The sequence below is a fragment of the Nematostella vectensis genome, chromosome 1 (genome assembly GCF_932526225.1).
Source record: "Nematostella vectensis chromosome 1, jaNemVect1.1, whole genome shotgun sequence".
NCBI lineage: Eukaryota > Metazoa > Cnidaria > Anthozoa > Actiniaria > Edwardsiidae > Nematostella > Nematostella vectensis.
Window position 1 is genome coordinate 5,491,796 of NC_064034.1, and position 21,087 is coordinate 5,512,882.

General features: G+C 40.0%; 3 protein-coding genes across 3 annotated transcripts; all 3 read right to left on the reverse strand.

The window, feature by feature from the left end:
• Positions 1-631: 631 nt before the first annotated feature.
• LOC5510673 (sulfotransferase 1C4) lies at positions 632-7,310 on the reverse strand. Its single transcript, XM_001631045.3, has 4 exons — positions 6,932-7,310; positions 2,411-2,770; positions 2,241-2,335; positions 632-1,133 (listed from the first exon to the last, which is right to left on the reverse strand). The coding sequence occupies exons 1-4, from the start codon at positions 7,119-7,121 to the stop codon at positions 831-833; spliced, it is 948 nt and encodes a 315-aa protein (XP_001631095.2). The 5' UTR covers positions 7,122-7,310; the 3' UTR covers positions 632-830.
• A 2,281-nt stretch (positions 7,311-9,591) lies between these two features.
• LOC5510644 (pancreatic triacylglycerol lipase) lies at positions 9,592-14,585 on the reverse strand. Its single transcript, XM_001631044.3, has 7 exons — positions 14,387-14,585; positions 13,262-13,774; positions 12,741-12,953; positions 11,926-12,198; positions 11,509-11,641; positions 11,040-11,195; positions 9,592-9,825 (listed from the first exon to the last, which is right to left on the reverse strand). The coding sequence occupies exons 1-7, from the start codon at positions 14,451-14,453 to the stop codon at positions 9,735-9,737; spliced, it is 1,446 nt and encodes a 481-aa protein (XP_001631094.2). The 5' UTR covers positions 14,454-14,585; the 3' UTR covers positions 9,592-9,734.
• Positions 14,586-17,859: 3,274 nt separating this feature from the next.
• LOC5510643 lies at positions 17,860-21,087 on the reverse strand. The gene is made up of 3 exons (XM_001631042.3): positions 20,978-21,087; positions 19,270-19,616; positions 17,860-18,441 (listed from the first exon to the last, which is right to left on the reverse strand). Exons 2-3 carry the CDS (start codon positions 19,559-19,561, stop codon positions 18,281-18,283), a joined length of 453 nt encoding a protein of 150 aa, XP_001631092.2. The 5' UTR covers positions 19,562-19,616; positions 20,978-21,087; the 3' UTR covers positions 17,860-18,280.

Sequence of the window (21,087 nt, forward strand, 5' to 3'; positions counted from 1 at the left end):
GCAATCTGCTATCCACTAATACTAACCCAGAAGTCAGCGTATGTCTAGAGGTACGAACACCACCACCTGTCGCTTTATCCCTTATACAAGGATCCATATCGTCTACCAGCTATACCAACCAGCTACCCACATCCTCGATCTACTACTTCACACTAAACACTAAACTATCCCAAACTTAAACATGTACACTATCAATCCACGTATACACCCTAAACTATCCCAAACTTAAACATGTACACTATCAATCCACGTATACACACTAAACTATCCCAAACTTAAACATGTACACTATCAATCCACGTATACACCCTGAACTATCCCAAACTACTAACACTCTGGATATACTACTACACACTAAACTATCCCAAACTATGAACACCATCAATCCAAAACAAGGTCACATTCACTAACCTTAGTTCGTCAGTCTAGGGGCCGAGGGCTCAAGGTCTTGAGGGCTCATGGAGTTTACCGCTAGCAGAGGTCTCGAAGGCTCATGAAGTTTCCTGCTAGCGAGGTCTCAAAGCTAGCTTAAATCATCGTGGTAAACGCTCATAAATTGCTATACAACTACATGGTGGACATGAAGGGGCGAAGGAAAATGAGTAATGGTCCAAGAAGAATTGTCACAGGATGGGTAATTCTTTATTTTAATAGAAAACAATGACTTTTTTGAATAGCTTATAATTAAAGTTGAGAGATTGACCATCTAATTCGTTTAGACAATTGACGTCTTTGTTACTATAACTACAAAGGCTTCGACATTATATTGATAAAGAAATTTACACTAACAATTTCACAACTAAACTTGGACTTGTTTTCGCACGCACTGTTCATTCAGGCGTTGGATCGAACTCCAAGTCTAGCCCACTCCCTGTCATTCTTTCTGCGTACAGTTGATCCATTCGTCTGCTCTGTTCCTCCGTAAAGTAGTTACGCCAGTCGCCAACCTGGCCCTTTCGAATATGACTTGAAGCACCAGGTGCAATAAACGGCCTCATAAACGGACTCTCGTAGAACTGTTCACCGCCTTTCATTGCATCAAAGCTGGTTTGGCGGACAATTCTATTGAGAGCCTCTTCAGTAAGACATTTGCCCACAAACAACGCGATTTGTCTCACGGCATGATGCAGGTCCTGAAATAAGAATGCAGTTCAATGTACAGTACAGATATGTAATTGTTGAGATATTATGAGCTTATCATCTTCCTTTAGTAAGAGAATTCGGATGCTATATATACTACGTATTAAACGAGCGCGAGGTCTGCTGCCTCGGTCTGTACAAAAAGCCCGAGGGCCGAGATTTCTCAGTACGGGGTCAATAAGTTATTTATTAAATGGCTATTTTAAATATATACAAGAAGAATAACTTTAAAGTTGCTGAAGTGAAGGAAGGAACCCTTTCTAAATTTAAAAGCCACGAGTGCTCATCTCCAAAGCTCGAAATAACGACTCCATACCAACATACTGTTTAACAAGCCAACTTCCAACAGACCCACTGTTTTTACAATTTTGAGATATTTTTCGTGTTTTCCGTTAAAAATCATCGGAAATTGTTAGGTAATCTAACAGAAGCAAACTGGTGACAATGCGGCTTTTAGGGCCTGTGGTACTGTCTCGTTGCTACGAAACACCGTTGCTACACCGTTGCTAGGAAAAGCGCTACATTCAATTGAATAGACTAAAATCGCTGCTCGCCCTCCAACTTGATTCTGTGGCCAAGTGGTTAGCACCTTCGACTACCCGGTCAAGTCTTTTTTTTTTAATTTTATTTTCTTCGAAATTCCAGTTTAATTTTGAACATTTTACAACAATTGTGATTTTTTCAACTCAAACCATTGATTTTACCATTTCTAACAACTTAGCGCATGGGATTTTTGATGTTTGAAGAAATGAAAAAGTTATTACCAAATATGTAGTTTTCGAAGAACAAGTAAAAATTCGCCATTTCTCGCTTTCAAAAGTTCGCAAATCAGATGCGTGAAGTTTTAGAAAATAGTAATGTTAAATATTCCCATAAAAAATATGATGTTAAATTTGAACAGTAGCTTCTCCGACACGTTTTTCTGTTCTGGGTCACGTGACCATGGGAGGGGTCAGCTGACAGCTTTACGTTATTCAAAGTTCCAAGAGATTTGACAAAAAACAGAAGCTTTAATAAAACAAACAAATTTCCCTAGCAACGGATCAAAAGATAGTACCATAGGCCCTAAAGGAAGAGAATGTTGAGATTGATAAACATACCTTCTTCATGTCCTCGTACTTAAGAAAGAGGATGTTGGGATCGTCTCGATGCTCCCACCAGCCGAGCACGTGATCAAACCACGACCCATTTTCCGCTGTCGTAAAATAAATCGAGGCTTATTTATGTTATAAACGTATTGTGCATGTATAATCATTTCAAATGTATTTACCAACTCCATTTATGACCGCCTCAAAAAACTCATCCCAAGTAACATCACATTTGTAAGGTTTCCATCTCCTGCAGTGATGGTAATAAGAAACGGCGCAATCCTTGGGATTACGGATGACGTAGATATACTTTGGCTTAGCAGCTAAGCCTCCTCCCTTCGGGGCCACACGATATGGGGAGTGGATCTTGAAGATTCGCGGAGGTGCTACCTTTTTGTAGAACTCTGTCGTGGTGTCAGTAACTCCTAGAAGCAATTTTGTTAGTTGGGAGTCCAGGAAAGGTATCCGTTTTACCATGTCTGTTTTATCGACCTCGCCACCGTTGTATATTTGCCACAAGATTTCTGACGTCCATGTATTCCCTGAAAAAGAGGAAATGTAGATAAGGAAAAAAGATAAATAATCAAGATATAAAATGCATTCGCTGCCACTTTGCCGGTTGCTTTGAATGCCACAGGCCAATACAGAGAAATTGGAAAATAAAACCATAACCACGAGCAAAAAATGAATATTCTCCTTACACTCCCTACCCATAGGCAGCGGACATGGGGGCAGTTTTCATGTTGGTGGTATGGAAATGAGTGGTAAATATAGAACAAAGCGCGGGATAAAAGAATCTAACGACATTGTTATATAGAAAAACAACAATAACAACCATTTTGGGCAACTACACAGTCTTGAAAAACCGCAAAAAAAACCTCCCCGTCACCTCTAATGGTTAGTACAGTTGACGTTCTTAAAATGCTATAAATGCAATTGGCCTAGCTTCCTCCGCAGGCATCTCGAGTGTTTTTGTATTTTTTTTTATGAATTGGGGTTCCTGTGGCGAGTTTGAACCGGGAGCCGGAAGATGGGGGGGTGGGGGGACAAAATTTCTCTTTCCCCTTACCCAGGCCCCACTCTTTCTTGAACACGCCACAACAGCCCAAATTTAAAAAAAAAACCTTTTTACTGGGATACCTGTGGTAGCCCAGCCATAAAATGCTTTTTTTTCTGTCGTCTTGCGATTTGCACAATGCAATTCCCAAGAACCCTTGCGCCATAGGCGATACTTCTTATTCATTGGTTACCTCAACCACGTGAGACCACGTTCTCAATATTATCGACGCTATCATATATCTGATAGCTTATTGGTTATTTCCGATAGCGTGAGATAGCGAGAAGTCTCGTAGCGACGTATGGATTTTGCTTCGTTTTTTCTTTCGTCTTGCGAAGTACCAAGAACACTTTAGAAAATGGAGGTCAATCCTAAGGATGTTTTACTCTTTACTCGTCGGAGTGTTGAAATTAACATAGCTGTCAATTCCAGGCGATCCAAAATCTTGTGATAAATTAGGGGGGAGGGAAGGGGGTGCCAGTTTTGGTTGGGGGGAGGGGGGTACCTGAAGCTGGAGAGGTTGGTGGTTAAGCTATTGTGTTGTCATCTGTGTACTGTTTACTGGTTATATTGTCGGTACTCTGAGAAAAACCCGATTAAGGGATAGTATTTCACAGTAATATGAAAACAGAGGGTTATGAAGCCGAGCCCGAAAGAGAATAGAATTATTTCCTTTCTTGGCTGTAGAGCCCACCTTGTTATAAATGAAAAACTGTCCTTTGCATAGATAATTTCGATTTCTTAAGCGTGCCCCGCCTATTGTTCCTTTGTTGGAGAGCACTATCGCAAGCTAGTAAAATCATTGGAATGCCGAAACAAGTAGTCAGTGAGCAACGGAATTTAAACAGTAGTGAGATCAGACAACAGCAGAGAGTTCAAAAAATTTGAGTAAAAGTACGGTTTTCGGCTGGTCACTAGCTCCACCATCTACCCTCGAAGCAACGGTTACATCATAAGGGCCCCATAAGCCAGGTGAAGACGGTGAAGATGCTACTACAAAAGTCAAAAGAAACGCGCCAAACGATCCAAACATAGCGCTTTTGTGCCCCTCTAACGCCCCACAAGCTTTAGATAAAGACGCAATGAGCAGACTTGCTGAAAAACCATAACGATCGAAACCAAATCAAAACCACTCAATCCCCGGGCAAGACCCGGGCAAGACGTCAATGTACACTTTAAAGTGTAACTCAAAAGTGGACGCCGGCTACTGTCAGAGAACGACTCAAAGAACCAAGATCATAATTGGTGGTTTCTTGTAGTGTATCAGGTCCTCAGGGAAGTGATACTCAGGCTAAGTGTATGCAGGACAATTGTATGTGGGTTTCCTGTGTTACACATCACGAGAAACGTGTAGAAGCGGCTTGATTGTGTGTTTGCTCGCTCCGATTTCTTTAGCCCTTTGTGGCCTTCACAAATACGACATTACTCCAGACGGAGCAGGTCTGCGACGTGACCGGGTGCATCTACAAGAATCCAAGCCCCGGCCTGTTAAAAACCAAGAACAAAGAACAAAGAACAAACCAAACAATACAGGAACAGGCCAAGGTAGACGCTACCACGACGAACCAACACCCCAAGCTGGCACAATAGTAATACGAAGTGGAAGAGCCGTCAAACCACCCACAAGATTGGGACGACACTATCGCAATGTATTCGAGTCACTACAAGTCCAGAATAAAGAACACAAAACCATTAATACAGTCGCTACAATTATCTACTTATTTGCGACTGTTCTCCTGGTTATATCTTCTTGTTGCCTGTTTGGCCTTTTTGCAATGTGCATGACAAGCACGCGAAAAGAGAACAACAGCTGAAGACGTTTCTGGCTTTATACAATCATGAAAAGTCTCGCCCGCGTTGCAGAAAAAAAGCGCCAAAACTTTGCGTCGTTTTTTTTCTTCAAACAATCAAAGGCAATAGCTCACAACCACAATGAAACCAACGCGACCAGAAAGCTAGAACCAAAATTTAGGCTAGCCTCAGCATCCGCAGGCATCTCGAGTAAGTGTTTTTATTTTATTTTTTCAGTATTTTTATGAATTGGGCTTTCTGCGGGTACTATTCATGGAATAGAGGGACTGAGATCGAGTTGAACCAGAACTAGAAGCCGGACGAGGGGAGGGGACCTAAAGAAAACGGTCTTCCTCACTCCCAGGGCCCCGCTCTTTCTTGATCAAGCCACAGGAAGTCCGAAATCGATAAAAGCCCTCTAGGACGCCTGCAAAGGAGGGTATGATGGACTACGAATATGTCATCTTTACGGTGAAAGCATCGCGTAAAACAATCTAATACATTTCAATGCATTTTTTAATATTTGCTTCACCAACATTCTTAAATACATAAGATTGATAGCGAGGTAAACCCGGAGATAACCCGCAAAAAACCTTGTAATTTCTACTACTATGTGGGTGAGCGGGTGAGAGGCTCAAAATCTTGTGACATCCGCCTAGCTATGAAAAGACGAGGAGATCGATACCCCTGTCCAACAATTTTCGATCTCGATATGGAAAGTTCGTGTATATTACTGACTATCCCCAGCATGCTGCTCGAGTGCATAATGTTCGCCATGTGCGTGATAATTATTAAGCAGGATAGCAGGATACCAGAGAAACAAATCACCCGTATTTTACATAAATCTCGACTTGTAAGGCGCTTTCTTCGCAGCTATATAAAGAAAAACATTCCAAGGTCCTCTAGAATGCAAATTTTTACAAAGTGTTTTAGAAAAACACAAGCCTGTGAAGTCCTGTCATACACTCTTTTTTTTATAAAAACCTTTTTTATAAGAACGTCCAGCCTGAGATTTCACCAAATTTTAAGAACATGCTAAGAACATGCCGAGGCCCAGAAGCAGAATTTTTTTTTCTTTTTTAGTCCTGACGCGTTTTTTAATGAAGAATCGAATTGTGCTTAAAGTAACAACCTTATCATTGCTATTGATCATTGTGTTATTCTCTTCCTAATAATTCATTGGGTTTGATATTTTTATATACACCAAAATTTAAGAACATCGTTAAGAACATATTCAGCCTTAAATTGTCCCAAAAATAAGAACGGCCCAGCCTCAACTGGAAATTTGACGTTTTAATAAAAAAAAAGAGTGTAAACATGGAAAGCGTAAAAATCATTGCAAATATACAATACATTCTGGGAGAACTCAGAGCCAAATGTTTATAAAAACTTGAATCATATGAAAATTCATTGTGAGTTCAATTTGTCTAGAGATGAGACAAATTGATACAGATGAGACAGTTTTTTAAACAAGATTGATAAATAAATAAATAAATAAATAAATAAATAAATAAATAAATAAATAAATAAATAAATAAATAAATAAATAAATAAATAAATAAATAAATAAATAAATAAATAAATAAATAAATAAATAAATAAATAAATAAATAAATAAATAAATAAATAAATAAATGAACGAATGAACGAATGAACGAATGAATGAATTAATGATGTTCTTTGTCCGTTACTTTTAGTTCCAGCGTTCCAGTTCCAATAAATGAACTTATAAAAGTGAAATAAACCTGCTGTAATATGATTTTTTAAATTAAAGTAAGTTGTAAATGCAAGACTGTTTATGTTGTTCCAAATGAGGGATTGTTTTTTCGAAGCCCGGGTCAAATTCCCCACTCACCGCACTTTTGATAAGAGGCTACAAACACATCTCCGTCTTGTACGGGGAGATTTGTCAGCTCATCGAGCAGTTCTTGGGTCATCCCCGGATAATAGGTGACGCCATCGATGACAGGGAAATCTTCAGGGATTTTATAAGACACGACGCCGACGCTTTGCGAGTTCTCGGTCGGTGTTGTTGAAGTAGCCATCACTGCTTGTAGCAATGAATGGAAGAAGCTAGTTCCAGGCTCTTCTACGGACGACCGTCCGACCGTGAACTTTGCTTTTGATTTTCACTTAGGAACTTATAAAATAGATCTATTTTAAATCCTAATTAAAATAGATTTTAATTTGGCTTCAATTTTAGAGTTGAAGTTGCTAAAATTCAAAACAACAGGTCACGGTTGGCAGTCGTGGAATCCTTACTCTTCTCTGTTTGTATTGCCGTGACGTTCCAGTCAGGACATCTTTAAAATGGATTTTCTGTCTTCGCTTTTTTTTGTATTCATCCATCTTAGCAATGCACAAGAAAAACAAAGAAAATAAAGTAAGTTTATTGCTATAAGAAACACAGGGGATAGACTCGAGGACAACGTTATACATCTTGAACTTCGATATTGATTTTGTTTACGCCTGATGCAGACTAGTGACGTAACGACATGGGCGCACGCACTCTTTTAACACTCACATTACGACATGGACATCATGACATAAGAGAAAAAGACATGTGCATGTCTTTATGTCGGGTTCATGTCTTTATGTCGTACCATTTTCGCTTGAACATAACAGTGCGCGTGCCTACAGGCCTATGTCGATATGTCTAGTGTGCACCAGGCATAACAAAAATCAAAAGCTAGATATCAGTATTGATGTAGTTTTTTTAAATCTTGTAATAACTATATATTAAACAGGGAATTCATTTTATTTCAGCGCCATTATGCGAAAAGTTGTTAAACGTCTTCTTGTCCCTGATAACAAATCATAAGGAAAAGGAGGAACCAAGGGAAAAGTGAGGAGGCCGCCGTTGGGCTGTACACTCTAGAAGTTAGCTACGCTATCAGTTACATCCAGTTTGTACAAGATGATTTGAAGACTCTTTTTCCGATGTGTGTTTTTTTTTAGTATATAGCGCAAGATTATAACAACCAGAACACTAAGAGTGCATTGCAATTACAAACTCTAGATAATTTAAAATATTGTTGTGGATTCCAATCCATGAATAATAACGTCCGGTTCATTCTATTTCTAATCCATGAAATAGTCCATGGACGATGATTTTTTTTTTCAAAGTTATTTCAATATTGAAAATAAAATAAAAACAGTAGCTTCACCTAGGTGGTTGGATCTGGGTTAAGCCAAGCGGATGAACCAAACGATCCATGTGACATAGTGAGATTCTTTTTATGCTAGCTATGGTCTCTAATGGCGCATTCTTAAATAAACCGTAGGCCCCCCAAAACTGACAACAATGGCATATTCAGAATTTTCGTAGAATTTTTATAGTAGTTAAAATATATTTTTATCGAGTTAGAATAAAAGATACCACCAATTAATGGAAATTTTGCACTTTAGCACAAATACATACTTATTTCAAATAAGGCTGCCCACTCTGAAAAATTATTTTAGCCTTCACAATAATTCAGTTTCCAATCTTAGTTTCAATTTGCTCATTAGGCTTATTTGCTCATTTATATATGATACCCATAATGCATTGCGTGTTACCACACATGGTTTCCACAGGCGCATACACAGGGGCGGCGGGTGTACAGAGGGGGGCCACCCCTCCCCCCCCACTCCCACCCCCCCTCCCCCCCCCCCCCCCACACACACACACAACAATCAATCAGAAATTTGTGTTTACAACACACAATTCTCTTCCAATTCTTTTTTAATGAAGGAGATACATCCAAAACTTAATACCATACACCAAAAACTGGAAATCGACTCTGCCAAACTTAACACCAAACTTAATACCAAACTTAATACCATTATATTCACACCGATATTTTGGTTATTAAAACATGTATTTCACAAATAAAAGATTTCAAGTGTTTATAATTAAGAAAATCTTTATTACAGTGACAAGGGTTTCTTGAGTGACATGATTTTTGAACATTTGCGTGAAGAATTGAATTTCATTCATCTAAAAATATTGAAGATCAAAGGGCCTTCTTGTATTTAAATACATAACATAGATTCTGATAATGCCTAGGATTCTATCTCACCGAATTGCAGAGATAAAGAACTTTTTAGGAGTCAGCCCGATGCATCTTGAATGAACTCCAAATTCGCCGTCTCCTCGACGTCTTCCCGTTCAATTATTTATATAACATTTAGATAACTTAACATCTGATAACTTAACAGATACCAGTACACCACCCTACGAGTAGCATTGTGATCATTAGCTATGAGGAGCAGCTAAAAGGATAAAAAACAGGTAGCGAACAGAGTAAAAAGTGCAAAGGGAAAAAAGTTTGTTGTGAAAATGTACTAGCTCGCGAGGTGCCCATGACCAAATATGGCGCGACGAACCATATATAGATGCTATAATTGACAAGCTCGCGCATTCTAAAAATAGCTTTCAAGGACGACATCATGGGCCACGGGGATTCGTTCTCTTATATCATGGTCTCTTGGTAACTGATAATTATTATACCAATAATAGGCACTGAGAAGAAGAGAGATTACATACTTTTTATTCCTTCTCATATTTATTTGCTAAAGATTTTAAACACTTGAGTCTAAATAACTCAAGGCGGTGAAAGGCTTGTATCCTTGAAATAAATGCACAGCGAGTTAACCTCGTTTAATGTATACTTTGCTCACTTGCAGTCTGACCCTATGGTCAGCGGGACTCTGTACGTCGAGTATGTGTAAAAGGAGTAAATGGTTTTGTTAAAGCACGCCGTGTATCTGCAATGTAACGGAATTTTTATCAGAACACAATAAACGGTCTATATCAGCACAAACGTTTGGTCTACTCATACCACGTTCCTCCCCCTATCGCAATCTGCTATCCACTGATACACCTTTTGCTGTTCAATAACAGGAAAGGGACAAAATAGAACAAAATGACGAAGTAGAAAATTTATTAGTGCTATTAACATAAACAACGACAATCAACAAGCCTTTTCAGACAATAGCAATAATAGCACTAATAATAGCACAAATGAATTTTCTATTTTTACAACTGATTGTCAATAAACGCTTCTGATTGTTCAAACGCGTAATTGAATTTTCGATTGCATGTAAAAGAATGTTCCTTCCATTCGAATGAATGCCCAATTGCGTTATTTAATGTCCGTTGATGCTATTGAATGTTCGCGCATATTCAATGATTGTTATTGAAAGTCGATTCACACTAAGGATCTACTACTTCACACTAAACACTAAACTATCCCAAACTTAAACATGTACACTATCAATCCACGTATACACACTAAACTATCCCAAACTTAAACACGTACACCATCAATCCACGTATACACCCTGAATTATCCCAAACTTAAACATGTACACCATCAATCCACGTATACACCCTGAACTATTCCAAACTTAAACATGTACACTATCAATCCACGTATACACACTAAACTATCCCAAACTTAAACATGTACACTATCGATCCACGTATACACCCTGAACTATCCCAAACTACTAACACTCTGGATATACTACTACACACTAAACTATCCCAAACTATGAACATCCTCAAACCCACTACTACACACTAAACTATCCCAAACTATGAACACCAACAATCCACTAATACACCCTAACTATCCCAAAACTACCATACATAAGCTTAGCTTAGTTTGTCAGTCATTATTGAGTGCGTTGGTACGCCTTTCCAAGGTGTCCTGTTACTCACGTGCTACTCACGTGCACATTCACTAAGCTTAGTTCGTCAGTCATTACTGAGTGCGTTGGTACGACTTTCCAAGGTGTCCTGCTACTCAGGTGCTACTCACGTGCACATTCACTCAGCTTAAATCGTCAGTCATTATTGAGTGCGTTGGTACGCCTTTTCAAGGTGTCCTGCTACTCACGTGCACATTCACTATGCTTAGTTCGTCAGTCATTATTGAGTGCGTTGGTACGCCTTTCCCAGGTGTCCTGCTACTCACGTGCGTCGTCTTTCGTCGCGCACTGTCACTCTGTCGATGAAGAGTGCCTGTCCAATGTACTGCAACACTAGTTTGACGAGGTTTCCTGGGTTGACCTTACTCGGAACTATCAGACTGACCCGACCAGACTCCACGGAGCCCAGATCATCCAAATACCTGAAATGACAACGTCTTTGGAATTATTCTATAAAAGAATGTAAAAAAATGTAAACACCCCTTTAAAAATAGATAGCAATTGGTCGAATTTTATACCCTAAGAGATAACAGAATCGGAAAAAAACGTTAAATATACCCTTAGAAATACCTTTAGAGATAGCAAAATCTGAAAAAAATCCTTCAACACCTAAGGGATGGCAGTTGGTCGTAATTTATACCCTAAAGATGTGACGCCTGGATCACCCCGTCTACTTTTCTGGAATTTCCCCCCCCCCCCCATCCCCCCCCCCCCCCGGGTCAGAGTAATACTCACACCGGTTTGGGTAATATTACTGAGCCTTCACTACCGATGAGTGTGATCTTTATCTTCTTGCTTGTCAACACAAAGAAAAGACTAGAACCTGGCTTCAGACCAGACAGTACAACACTAAAGCTGTACGGCGGTGCTAGAAAGAAACAACCGCATCCATTACAATACTTAAGCAGCCTTGTTTTCCTTATGATAACTCTGGCATGGGGACATGGGCGACTTCAGGGGAGGGAGTTTTTTTTTAAACCATTGGAAACATGGAAACGCCCTGCTGAGCTTGCTCCTCAGAGCTTCCTTGTTCTAAAAGGTTTCGGAATGTGTGAAAAAATGCCTGATTTTCAGAAGCATACGAGAGATAGTTCTCCCTGGAGAGTCTCCTAGGATAGGTGAGAAAGGAACCTAATCAAATTTTAAACTTACTGCAAAATGGGGGCTCTGCTGTAGTTAACATGAAGAACTTTCCTGTGACATTTGGAGCGTTCTGGTCAGCGTCATATCCCATACGTGCGCACGCTCCGTTACAACCAAAGCATCGGGCCTCTTTGAAGTCCTCCCAGGAGTCGCAAGGCATTGCGAGATTAGCGCATGCGCTGTTTATAGATTCGGTGAAGAAGTTGATTACCTTCATGTGATCGCACGCGAAGAGCCACGCAATTGGTACGTTGCGCATGCTACGTATCTTTGCAAGTACGTCTAGATATGGAACAAAAAATGGTACTGATCTTTTAAATATCTCTGCGAACTCTCGCCGGCGATTTCCTTCTTCCGCCATTCAAAATCTTTCAAGCGTTTTATTGGCTAACACTGAAACGCTTTCCAAACACGCCAAATGCAATTCTGAGTGTTTGCATGACGGGAGCCAGAGAGCGGTTTAGCCAAAGACGACGATAACGGGGTCAGTTGGGGACGCCATCGTTTGCCAATGTCCTTAGTTTATTTTCATCTGTTTCTGGTCCTAATATTTTGCTTATTCAATTGCAGTAAAGTTTGAAATTAAACGATTGTCGATCTCAATGCACTAGCCGTCGTCGTCGTCCTTGCTTAGGGTTCCTATTATTGACGACGCGAGTACATTTTAAAAATATTGGAAAAGGAAACAAATAAATTGTATTTAATTGAATTGCGTCATATTGTTTCTCCTCTCTAGCTGTCCCACCCTAGGTTATCTGTATTCCCATATATAGCATCCAATGTCTCAGGAATTGGATGAGCGTGCACAATTTAATAACCACTACCTTGTACGTTCCTGATGTAGGTGCAGCCAGGCTGAGACTTCCCGCCATTTGGATAAAAATCCAGGTTACCACATGGTCTACTCAACCCCAGGCTCCCCTCCAAAAAATTAGTGCCAGCGTCTGTGTGAATGACGTCAACGAATAAAGCGTCGCTAGGGTCCAGTCTCACGGCCGCGTGGCTCACGTCGAAGCCGGGGCGTGCCGGATCCAAGCCTAAGTATTCATCAGCACAACTATAATCAGACGCTCTACAATTGATTAAGAACAATTTAATTACAGGGTATATATAAAGAAAAACAAGGTACCATAAAAGAAAAGCGGGGGGGGGGGGGGGGGGGGGTTGGACTAGCTCGGTAGGAGAAGGGCACCCCTTTATTTAGCACACCTCCTGGCCACGCCACGATTTGTATGGGTTGGTAGTTTGCATAATCTGGCTAAATCCAGTGCGTCTTCGATAGTTTATAAACCCCCAAAAGGCATCATCTGAGAGCGCGTGGTGTATTTCTTGGAAAGGACCGTACCTGTTATCCTTCCGACCTTCCCAGACAGCCTCTCTCCCGCGTACCCAGCCACATGCGCACCTAGACTGTGCCCAATCAAATGCACACGGCGCAAATCAAAGTCGAAAACGCGTTGTATGGTAGTGATGAGTTCGGCGAGCTGTGCTCCCACCACCCTAGTATTTCCAGCGGCCACGTGGTACAGATTTAGCCCGTCCGCTCCAGATTGCCAGTCTACGGTTATCACGTTCATGGGTTCTCTTTTGAGCAGCTCGTCCCGCATGACGCGTATCCAGGACACATTCCCGCTCTGCATGAAGCCGTGGATAATTAAGACGAGTTTACGATCGCCGCGAAAAGCAGTCGAGTTCCTCGCTAGTCGTTTGGGATCAAGACGTTCTCCCGCTTGCATCTCTGGTGTAAAGAGGGTGAAACTCGTCGCGATTTCTAACGGAGTTTGGGGAAGTTCCATATAAAGACAGTCGAATGGAGGTGCGGAAGAAAAGCACCCATAGTCGCCATAGCATACTGTATCTGTCGATATTAAATAGAGTGAAAGTACCATTAATTTGGATATTATTTTCTTGGTGGCCTATCAAAGGGTTGTGGATCAACCAAAAACCAAATGGCAGAATAGGAGAATAGTTGGTAACACGGCTTTACTTTTTCTCCGCGTGAAGCGAGTGACCTCCATGAGTCTAAGAAGAAAGAATATGCTGTATGGATCTCTTTAGCTCGATAAAAACATAGGATCTGTTCATCAAACAACTTTACTAAGGTATAACCAAAGTAGGGTTATGCTATATTCAGATAGATGAAGTCATCTTCATCTGCTTCATAGCCCGCCTTTTTGTTGGCCTTGATGATTGACCTTATATTCCAAAAGCGCATTGAACGGCTATTTTTAGTCGAAGGTAGGCGCATGGTTACAGCAACAAAAACCGGATAAAGAACAAATCTAACAACAAAACATTTGAGATCTTGCAAGGATTTTATTAGATAATAATGAATAGATAGTAAGATGATGTCATTTAAGACGGTGCTACACGGTAAATAAAGTATAACAATAAGCGCCGCAGATTCTATGTAGCGGATAGAGAACTTAAGGGAAGACCAATCGAGGTTACATGGATGACAGATACCCACCTGAAGATTCGCCAACGGCTACGAGCACCAAGAGCCATATAAACACAGATAGAAGTGGCTTCATCATGACATCTGCTAATTTGGCTGCCAACGCTTTGGCGTCACACGACTTCGCTTTGACGAAAGGGTCACAGGACCGAGGAGACCTGGTACTAGTTCAATTCCATTGGTGGAAGTACCGGAGACGTTATTGGTCATTACTGTATTCTTATACTTTCCAGGTTGGAAATAGTGGGGTGGAGGTTATCTCGTTCATTGAAAGTACTGGTTTGCCCTTTCTTTAAACAGGGTATACACAGGCTATCAATATCTATGCACAGTACAGTGTAGCGATATTAACCCTGACAGGGAAACTAAGAAAGGCTGATTTCGGGGGTCAGGGGTTTCAGATCTTTCTTATACTTCGTGTACCTCCTCCCGCCCACGTAAGACATGGTCAACAAAGTCCTAACAAATCGGAGAAACGACCGAAAACCGTATATAACGAGGTATCAAGCTAAGGCCCCCTAGAGCCTATCCCATATCATATCAGTAGCATTATGAGGGAAGTGGAGGTCTTTGCGTTAATATACTACAATGCTCAAAAGTAACAAAAAAAAAAATACCAGGGATGTTAAAATATCGCAGACGAGCTATCATATATTTACGTTTCCGAGAATTCCAGAGAGTAATATCGTGTATGACATCATGAGAATTTCCGCGATGTTTTCTGTCAGCGGTAGCGGACACACGAGAAGCACACAATACTGCACAACGAGAATCCGCCAGAGGGGTACGATAAGGGATAAGTGGGGTCAGTCATCAAATTTCATAACATTTCAACTCAAGCGAAGCGCGCTTGGCGGTAGAGCGGATCGGTATGTTACTCCCAACAACAATAAACGCATCAGTAATAATAACAGCACTACCAACACAGAACTCTACAATACAGTCACACGGGAGTAGCAAAGTATACTTACGATCAACAATATTGTGATTTGGTTTAGCGACACTACATAATCGCTAAAAAAGCAGACGTACGGGTGCCATTTTCTTAACGACATTATATGAAACGAGGGGGGAAATTGGACCTTCAATGGTAAAAAAAATTTTTAAAGCCTTAATTTATTTGTTTACTTTTAGGGCAGAATAATTTTAAAAAGGGGAAAGATAGTGCGATGGGAGTAGATGCCTTCGGAATTCACAATTTCATTTATTTATCTGCTAAATCTGAATAATTGTCAGGGCTGACGGTTCGTGTCAGTAATATCACGAAACCACAGGGACTTTTGACAACAAGTAACATATTAAAGTTAAACATGGATTTAATATTTTCAATATGAATTTAAAATTTACAACCCCTCTTTTTATAATATATACAATATTAATTTTTTTTAGAAATAGATAAACCAACCGTAATAATAAATGAAAATATTTTCTTTTTTATCTTATCAAAGTTTCGATATTGTTCATTCGGTAAAATGGAAGGATGGTTGATAATTTTTTTTCAGATTGTGGCAGTGCAAATATGTTTTCAAAATACAACATAGCAGATTTTCTTTCGGATCATTTTCCAGCATCTTCTTCCTCGACCTTTTGATACCCCGCGATGAGTTTACAAAATTATAGAAAAATTCCCTTTCATTTTGGATATGCCATTTATTATCCTTGTAATTATTATTGTCTTTTTAATGTTCCCTTGTCACAAAACAATGGGTAGTGTTATCAGTGTCAATGCATGAATGAAAGACCCCCAGGTTTTGAGAAGTGCTTCATGAAGGCTTCGCGTTCCATGGATATTTCAGATAAAATCTGATAAGGTGAAATCAAAGAATTCGCTTGTTTTGGTTAATGAAGAGCCCTTAGACGTGTTGATTCTTTACTTCTGTTGCTAGTGGATTACTCCCTGTAAACAGCAAATACAGTGCCAACTGCAAACAGTGAAAGGCTCTCGTAACTCTCAGAAACAAAGTTATCCGATTCTGTGTCCCAAACACACCGGCTTGCAATCCTAACAGATTGCCCAAGCATCTGACCAATACACACAGAAGATACAAACTTATATCGGGGAAAGCCTAACAATTTTAAGTCTTTCAGGATTCTATTTGAGAGCAATTTCGAGATTTCTCTACAGCGGTTGACTTCATATTCTGTAGTCTCCAAGAATCGGAGATGTTTTCGTATAACATCACGTATTTTATCACAAGCTATTTTCTTGTCTGGCACCATCTTGTATGTATTGGAGACTAAGACATCACCGCGCAAGCTTCGAAGAGTTCCGGCTCGAGGCCTGTGTGTATGTGTCGAACTTGTTGCGACGGAAGACTGTTCAGCGTGATCGACAGGGCAAGCAAAGTGGCTCAGCTGAAAGTTGCCTCGGTTGATGTTACTCAATTTATGTGAAAGAGCTCCCCCGAATAAGCTGGACCCAGAGCTTGCCCGAGGTCTAGCCGCCATGTCCTCTGCTGGTTTCATTTCCAGTTGCATACCAAAGCGAGCGGTGTGCAACTGTGTTTGGATCTGTGATTTCTAAGGCGACAGGGTCACCGACTGCCAAGTGCTTTTTAAAGCTGACTGCGTGTGGAGATTTGTAAGGAGATTAGAAAACATCAATTAACTAAGGCGACAGTTTTGTTGCGTTACCCGGGAAGGAGTGTCAGTCGGATGTCAGTGTTTACAAATCTAACAGTGTTGGATGGTCAAATATTGACTAGTACTTAACAACCCTGAGTAAACCCATTTTAAAAGCCTAGCAACTCGCGTATTTTTTTTTTATAAAAGCAAATAGCCATATCTGCCTTCAAAGAAAACATACCAGCAATTTATCAATCAGAAAATTTTCATAAAAGTCCGCGCGAGACACTTTCGAAACCACTACCAGGAAAGCAAGAAACTATTTCACACTGACAAATTCACATTTCACCAGACACAAGCCATGAAATATCAGTAAGTTGTAAAGTAGATGTTGCTAGCAGTTTAATTTGACGAGAAACGAAGATATATTAGCGCAAGAAAATGCCGTCCCCGTGCGCCAGTAAAAGTCTAACATCCCTTGTGTTGCGCTTGAGGTTACATCGTGTTCAAAACCCTTTTTTGGAAAAAGTGGAAAATTTTGTAGTGGAAAGGTAAACTTTGTCAAAACCATTGCGAATAGTAATTGTACTTGCAGGGGCTTTAGAGATCTCAATTAGCAGAAGTATTTCAGAAGCGTGAAAATAGTTGGATATCCCATAGAAATGACAGATCTTCTTCAGATCTTTCGAACTGCTATATTTTCTCAAGGAAAAATAATGGCAATTGAACTATTTGAGTGGAACGTAACAAAATACGTAATTATCAATGCGAATTTGTTTGTCTGATTCCAGCAGATAGCTTTCATACCAGACATTGTGTTCCAAACTGTAAATCTAATCTGTTCCCACGGCTGTTTTGACCTCACAGCCTATTTTTTTTAGGCTATTACGGATGTCTCAAGAAGAAAACAGGAATACATCGATGTTTTCGATTGTCTATTAGTTTCCTTTTGTGTATACACGTAATATATCATCATATCTTTTATTTCAAAGTAATCCCTCTCTAAGTACAATATTCGCGCTGTCTAGATACAATAGAAATATGATATTTTTATCCATTGTACTTGATTGCCGCATGTGAAATTATTAAACCCTCCATACCACACAACTGCCAAAAGGAGTGTGGGTAGGGAGGGGGCTTAGATTAAAACTTGACCAATACCGTAAAATACTGTAACCCGTCAGCTGATCTTGGAACCTTTAAATGAAAAGGCTTAAATTTTTAACCACACCTCTTCCACTTGAACCGTCTGCATCTAGTCCAGATTTAGTAGGCACATTGTCATAGTAGAACTCCACATAAAGTAGCAGAGTGCCTGCCAGCTTCACTAGGTTTCCATTGCTACTGTGTTGTGTAAATCTGACTGTCAATGACTTCTAGAATCCAGTGTGGCTCTGCTAGGGAGCTTTTTGTCAGATCAGATATCTTCAATACTCGGACAAGTGGGTGACCAACTGATGATGATAATGTCTTTAATTGCCCTGCGATCATCACATACATTCCTGAAGATAAAAGAGCAGAAAAGAGACCTTTGAATATGCTTGTTCACAGTTCTTTGATATGTTGGTTGAAATTAGGGAACCTTCCTTCTGGTTAAGTCCCTGTGGCATCGTTCTGTATCCCTGTGAACCAAAACCTTCAGCTGGGTAGCCAGGATTTTTTACAGGAGGGGGCCCTAAGGCACTTACAAGGCATTTTTTTTTCTGTGTTTTAGATAATTTCTCATACATTTACAGTATTTTTGGCTGCTAGAAGGTGGGGGCCTGGCTACGCCCCTGTGTTTAAACTGGGAGAGATACTATCAATGAGTAATAGACTCCATTATGGCTATTCCAGTGGCACCACAGTGGACAAGAAATGTGAATTACTCTATTAAATTAAAGATGTATAATAATAATGTGTTTAATCCTGAACCTTAGACATTAGAATGTTTTGGTGCTTAATGAGTGTATTCCATGGAAACAATCTATTTGTATTATGCCCTATTTGTGGGCTGATCAAAGAGTGGGCAGAGTGTGTCGCTATTCCCCCTTTTCAGAAATTGTTCTTATAAAATATGAAGAAATATAAGACAGCAAAAAGAAAACATTTTGGATCTACCAATGTTTACCCAGACAATGTAATTTGAGGGCAAAAGGGGGGTTTTGTATTTTGCTTGCAGCCCTGATGCAACTGTTGGCTCCTTTCATCAAAGCTTGGGGAAAACATTAAAGCTTTTCAAAGGGCTTGAAATGTGATAATTTGGTAAACAAATTGCAAAACCTCACTTCCATACTTAAATTCCACGGGACAATGATTATCTGTAAGGAAGCCCCTTATATTGTACACACCTTCTTTAAACAAGACATTCTTTACTAGCTTATTCACGCCTGTGATATGAGCCACACCAGTGCCATCATCGAGTAAGAAGTCATTGTTATCGTCAAACAATTTGACAATGTAGCCCTGAAGCCAAACTTGGCTCAGTCCAAGACCCTCCTGGCCAGATATACCACAGCATACCCACTCATAGAGGGGAGATGAGCCTCGATCAGATACTTGTTGGCAGTGCTGTACTTGATTGACAAAAAGTTTGATAGCAGGCATGGAGAGCCGGGATAAAGCTTGTTGCTTCTGTGACATTGTTTCAGCAACTTGAGAACAGAGTCAAAGTTTTCTAGGGAGTCATTGTGAAATGCTGCAACAATAAAACATACAGCTATAGCAAGGATTTGCATAAGTGTCAATCAAAAAGGGGAGACGCCCACATGCCCGCCGTAATTGGCCTAGCTGTGGCGGATACCCTGCCCTTTCGTTATTGTATGTATTTATGTTCTGTTTCTCATGTATAACGTATTATGTATGTGTATTTTTTTTTCTCCGTGGGCAAAGTCAATAAACTAAACTAAACTAAACACATGCAACAAACATCACAACACCATTCAACATAGCTTGCACAGTAGTATTTGGAAAGTGCTGTATTGATGCCAGGTAAATGTACAAGCAGTATGTAAACAGACCAAGAATCTCTCTTCCTGGGTAAATTAGGAACCCTATTCATGGCTGAAGGAGACCATACCCTATTAAAAACATATAAATCATCACAAGGTTGATAAGATATGTTAAACACCTCTGTGAAACAGAGTAGTTGCTCTGATGTTTCGAACGTTAGCCCTTCGTCATAGCAAAAAAAACTGAATCGGATGGGGGAGGAGTGGTATTAATAGTTTTAATAGTATAGTGTGTGAACAATAGGTAGTAATCAGGCTACAGCTTGTCTGCAGTCTTTCTAGTTATACCTATTTACAACAGCAACAGAAAAGCAATTTGATATTAGTTTGAAACGAAACAAGTCAAATATTGCTACCCTGGACGGTGCTGAAAAACGCAAGACTAGTTCCAGTACCACACGGTTAAACCAGCCTTTTTGTTTTGAAATGGCAGCGTTTTACCGGCGAACTGTCACATTTTTGCGAATGCTAAGAAAACTAGATTAAACCTAAGGGTAAAATTTTCTTTATGACTCCCTCATTATCAAACAAATCTGTTATCTTTTGTACAGTATGGTTTTAATGCTGTACAGTAAGTCAAAACAGCGACCGAAGTCAGCCTTTCATACCTTTACTCGAACGATTCAACACTGAGATTTTGTTTGTTTTCGCCAGGACACGCGCATGCGCATACGTTATTCAACACTGTCGCTACCCTGTAGGAACACTGGATAGCGAAACTGATTACCTATTTACGACACTTTTAAAACGAAATGATATAACTTTAATACTTAAGTACAGCTTTGAATCCCCCTCCCTGGAATTCCAACAAAAAAGCATGGCCAAAGACCACCACACCAAAATTATGTAGAAAAACTACAACTGCAACACAACACTAACAGCATTTCCCAGCATTGTTTGTATGAATTTTCTAAAATAAATGAAACCAACAAGAAGAATTTGAGGTTTGAAATCAGTCAAGAAGAGTATTTCATCTTGGTAGACGAAAAAAGCAAAAACTAATAATAAAAAATATACTTTTATTCTATGATATTATGCAAATACTCACCAGATTAAACCAAAAGATTTCAACTCACAACACCAGAACGGGTAAGAACATTTCCCGCGCCATTTTGAAACAAGTCTTAGCTGGCTCCCTGTGGGGGCTTACTCGTAGCC

Coding starts and splice junctions, on each gene's coding strand:
- LOC5510673 (XM_001631045.3), bottom strand. CDS start 7,121: ATGGCTACTTCAACAACACCGACCGAGAACTCGCAAAGCGTCGGCGTC. Junction 2,771..6,931: donor AGCCTCTTATCAAAAGTGCG/GTGAGTGGGGAA, acceptor CCTCTTTTTCAG/GGAATACATGGACGTCAGAA. Junction 2,336..2,410: donor GGCGGTCATAAATGGAGTTG/GTAAATACATTT, acceptor ATTTTACGACAG/CGGAAAATGGGTCGTGGTTT.
- LOC5510644 (XM_001631044.3), bottom strand. CDS start 14,453: ATGATGAAGCCACTTCTATCTGTGTTTATATGGCTCTTGGTGCTCGTA. Junction 13,775..14,386: donor AGCCGTTGGCGAATCTTCAG/GTGGGTATCTGT, acceptor TAATATCGACAG/ATACAGTATGCTATGGCGAC. Junction 11,196..11,508: donor GTAATATTACCCAAACCGGT/GTGAGTATTACT, acceptor TTGTCATTTCAG/GTATTTGGATGATCTGGGCT.
- LOC5510643 (XM_001631042.3), bottom strand. CDS start 19,561: ATGTCACAGAAGCAACAAGCTTTATCCCGGCTCTCCATGCCTGCTATC. Junction 18,442..19,269: donor GAATGTCTTGTTTAAAGAAG/GTGTGTACAATA, acceptor TTTTATCTTCAG/GAATGTATGTGATGATCGCA.